Source organism: Piliocolobus tephrosceles, chromosome 10 (assembly GCF_002776525.5).
Source record: "Piliocolobus tephrosceles isolate RC106 chromosome 10, ASM277652v3, whole genome shotgun sequence".
Lineage (NCBI taxonomy): Eukaryota > Metazoa > Chordata > Mammalia > Primates > Cercopithecidae > Piliocolobus > Piliocolobus tephrosceles.
In genome coordinates this window covers 7976611-7981153 of record NC_045443.1, presented here as the reverse complement: position 1 = coordinate 7981153, position 4543 = coordinate 7976611, and the positions used below count along the sequence as shown (strand labels likewise).

General features: G+C 46.2%; 1 protein-coding gene across 1 annotated transcript in view; it reads left to right on the top strand.

The window, feature by feature from the left end:
- The window catches only part of GDF3 (growth differentiation factor 3), a 6485-nt gene extending 4569 nt beyond the window's left edge, over positions 1-1916 (top strand). Inside the window, exon 2 of the mRNA XM_023232503.2 lies at positions 1005-1916. Coding sequence (XP_023088271.1) covers positions 1005-1831 — 827 coding nt within the window. The 3' untranslated portion in view covers positions 1832-1916. The remainder of the gene's footprint in view (positions 1-1004) is intronic.
- Positions 1917-4543: the final 2627 nt, after the last annotated feature.

The following is a 4543-nucleotide window of genomic DNA, read 5'->3' as shown; positions in this document are numbered from 1 at the left end:
TTTTTTTTTTTTTTTTTTTTTTGAGACGGAGTCTCGCTCTGTCGCCCTGGCTGGAGTGCAATGGCCTGATCTCAGCTCACTGCAAGCTCCGCCTCCTGGGTTCACGCCATTCTCCTGCCTCAGCCTCCGGAGTAGCTGGGACTACAGGCGCCCGCCACCACGCCCGGCTAGTTTTTTGTATTTTTTAGCAGAGACGGAGTTTCACCGTGTTAGCCAGGATGGTCTCGATCTCCTGACCTCGTGATCCACCCGTCTCGGCCTCCCAAAGTGCTGGGATTACAGGCTTGAGCCACCGAGCCCGGCCTAAAAATATTTTAAAAACAAATGTATATATAATAATGTATATAATGCTTTATCAATGTAATACATAACAAGATCTAGGGAGGTGACTATACCTATAGCTACCATAAATTTCAGCATAGTGTTAGCATAAGTGTTTTTTTTCTTTTTCTTTTCTTTTCTTTATTTATTTTTTGTAGAGATGGAGTCTCACTATGTTGCCCAGGATGGTCTCAAACTCCTAGCCTCAAGCAAGTCTCCCATCTCAGCCTCCCAATGTGCTGGGATTACAGGCATAAGCCACTTGCCTGGCCTCCGTAAATGTTTTCAGTTATTTGCAACAACTAAATGTATGAACACACCTATGATTATTATTGATAACAATGTCATAGGCCCTGATGATATTACTGGGATTTGTTGCCTATATTCATAATGAAGGAAATGGTAAATTTCCTTTACTTTAGTGGAAATAATGATGTAATTATTTTTCCCATCTAAGTTCGTGCACCCTCTACATTTCATCCAGGAATCTCTGGGAACCTGTGGATGTGAAGATAAGAACCTCTGGCTTTCAGGAATAGAGAAACAAACGCTTCCAAATGACAGGGCTTGGGCTCTTCCCTGCCGTTATATTGTGTATGTGGATATCTGACATTTATATCATATAGGTGGATATGAACTAAAATGTATTATTATGACTCTGACATGTCTCTTTTCCCATCTAGGTTTCTTTCTTTACCCAAAGAAATTTTCCCAAGCTTCCTCCTGCCTGCAAAAGCTCCTCTACTTTAACCTGTCTGCCATCAAAGAAAGAGAACAGTTGACACTGGCCCAGCTGCGCCTGGACTTGGGGCCCAATTCTTACTATAACCTGGGACCAGAGCTGGAACTGGCTCTGTTCCTGGTTCAAGAGCCTCATGTGTGGGGCCAGACCACCCCTAAGCCAGGTAAAATGTTTGTGTTGCGGTCAGTCCCATGGCCACAAGGTGCTGTTCACTTCAACCTGCTGGATGTAGCTAAGGATTGGAATGACAACCCCCAGAAAAACTTCGGGTTATTCCTGGAGATGCTGGTCAAAGAAGACAGAGACACCGGGGTGAATTTTCAGCCTGAGGACACCTGTGCCAGACTGAGACGCTCCCTTCATGCTTCCCTGCTGGTGGTGGCCCTCAACCCTGATGAGTGCCACCCTTCTCGGAAAAGGAGAGCAGCCATCCCTGTCCCCAAGGTTTCTTGTAAGAACCTCTGCCACCGTCACCAGCTATTCATTAACTTCCAGGACCTGGGTTGGCACAAGTGGATCATTGCCCCCAAGGGGTTCATGGCAAATTACTGCCATGGAGAGTGCCCCTTCTCACTGACCATCTCTCTCAACAGCTCCAATTATGCTTTCATGCAAGCCCTGATGCATGCAGTTGACCCAGACATCCCCCAGGCTGTGTGTGTCCCCACCAAGCTGTCTCCCATTTCCATGCTCTACCAGGACAATAATGACAATGTCATTCTACGACATTATGAAGACATGGTAGTCGATGAATGTGGGTGTGGGTAGGATGTCAGAAATGGGAATAGAAGGAGTGTTCTTAGGGTAAATCTTCTAATAAAACGACCTATCTGGTTTATGACCACTTAGATCGGAAATGTCAATATACCTGTGTTTATAATTCGTCTTCCTGAAAAACCCAGCATAATTAATGATGCCCATACTTGCCTGTGCGTGCACACAGACACACACACACACACACACACAGGAGCCCTAATAATCGTGGTTAATTTCTGTTCTAACATACTCATTATGCATATGAGTATGGACACTCGCATTTACTGATGGCCAATTATGGGCAGGCATTATCCTACGTGTTACTTTACAAACATTTCACTGTTCTTTGAGGGAAGCATTGTTATTTATGCTTTATAGACAAAGAAGCTGAGGTTTAGAGAAGCTAACACATTTTCCTAAGGTCAGCAACTCTCCCTGGCTCTCCCTGGCAGATCTGATATGCTAATAGTATTACATTAAAAAATTTTTAGACTGGGCGCGGTGGCTCATGCCTGTAATCCCAGCACTTTGAGAGGCTGAGGCAGGCGGATCGTGAGGGCAGGAGATCGAGACCATCTTGGCCAACATGGTGAAACCCCGCTTCTACCAAAATAGAAAAAAATTAGCCGGGTGTGGTGGTGCTTGCCTGTAGTCCCAGCTACTTGGGAGGCAGAGGCAGGGGAATCGCTTGAACCCTGGAGACAGGTTGCAGTGAGCTGAGATCGTGCCAGTGCACTCCAGCCTGGCTACAGAGCAAGACTCCATCTCAAAAAAAATAATAATAATAATTTTTTTAAAGGAAGCCTCGGCCTCCCAAAGTGCTGGGATTGCAGGTGAAAGCCACTGCGCCCGGCCCTAGTTAGACCAGCCCCCTTCTGGTCTTTTATTTGTGTTCCATTTGATTCCTATAGTGCAGATCACATTGTACATACTATTTTATTTTATTTTATTTTGAGGGCTGGGTGCGATGGCTCTTCCCTGTAATCCTAGCACTTTGGGAGGCTGAGGTGGGCAGATCATCTGAGGTCGGGAGATCGAGACCTTCCTGGCTAACATGGTGAAACCCTGTCTCTACTAAAAATATAAAAAATTAGCTAGGTGTGGTGGCACATGCCTGTAATCTCAGCTACTTGGGAGGCTGAGGCAGGAGAATCACTTGAACCTGGGAGGTAGAGGTTGCGGTGAGCTGAGATCGTGCCATTGCACTCCAGCCTGGGCAACAAGAGTGAAACTCTGTCTCAAAAAAAAAAAAGAAAAGAGAAGAAAAATTTTGAGACAGGGTTTCACTTTGTCACCCAGGCTGGTGTGTAGCGGCACCATCTCAGCTGTCTGCAGCCTCCACCCGCTGGGTTCAGTCGATTATCCTGCCTCAGCCTCCTGAGTAGCTGGCATTATAGGCACAGGCCACCATGCCTGGCTAAGTTTTTTGTTTGTTTGAGATGGAGTTTTGCTCTTGTTGCCCCTGGAGTGCAATGGCGTGATCTTGGCTCACAGCAACTTCTGCCTCCCAGGTTCAAGCAATTCTCCTGCCTCAGCCTCCTGAGTAGCTGGGATTACAAGTATGTGCCACCACACCCAGCTAATTTTGTGTTTTTAATAGAGACAAGATTTCTCCATATTGGTCAGGCTGGTCTTGAACCCCTGACCTCAGGTGATCCGCCCACTTCAGCCTCCCAAAGTGCTGGGATTACAGGCATGAGCCACCTTGCCCAGCACCCGGCTGATTTTTGTATTTTTAGTAGAGATGGGGTTTCACCATGTTGGCCAGGTTGGTCTTGAACTCCTAACCTCAGGTGGTCCACCGGCCTTGGCCTCCCAAAGTGCTGGGATTACAGGTGTAAGCCACTGCACCCGGCCCTAGTTAATTTAACGGCTGCAACTGTATGTGCTTGTTTAGATACACCATAATTTACTTCAGAGAATGTTTATCACTAGACATTATGAAGTTTGCAGTTTTCATGATGGAATAGGGTTATAACTGTGTTCACATATCATTGTCCATTTTTAGTCCCCACCCTCTCAGAAAATTTTCAGACATGGAATTGTAGAGTCAAAAGCATAAGCTGACTCGTGTATAATTAACATAAAATTGATATTAAAACAAATATGGATAAATTTTGGGATGAAATGCAAAATTTGCATAGATATAAAAAAACTCTAGAGGCCAGGCACGGTGGCTCAAGCCTGTAATCCCAGCACTTTGGGAGGCCGAGGCGGGTGGATCATGAGGTCAGGAGATGGAGACCATCCTGGCTAACACGGTGAAACCCCGTCTCTACTAAAAATACAAACAAATTAGCTGGACGTGGTGACAGGCACCTGTAGCTCCAGCTACTCAGGAGGCTGAGGCAGGAGAATGGTGTGAACCAGGGAGGCGGAGCTTGCAGCGAGCCGAGTTGGCGCCACTGCTCTCCAGCCGGGGCCAGAGCGAGACTCTGTCTCAAAAAAACAAAAACAAAAACAAAATTAGCCAGGCGTGGTGGCTCACGCCTGTAATCCCAGCTACTCGGGAGGCTGAGGCAGGAGAATAGCTTGAACCCAGGAGGCGGAGGTTGCAGTGAGCCAAGATCGTGCCATTGCACTCTAGCCTGGGCAACTAGAGTGAAACTCCATCTCAAAAAAAGAAAAAAAAAAAAAAAAAAAAAAAGGAATAGTGGCTACTGCCTTTTTCCAGTTGTTCTGTGGTTTGCTGGTTTGTTCTATTCCTGAATGAATCCGATTATC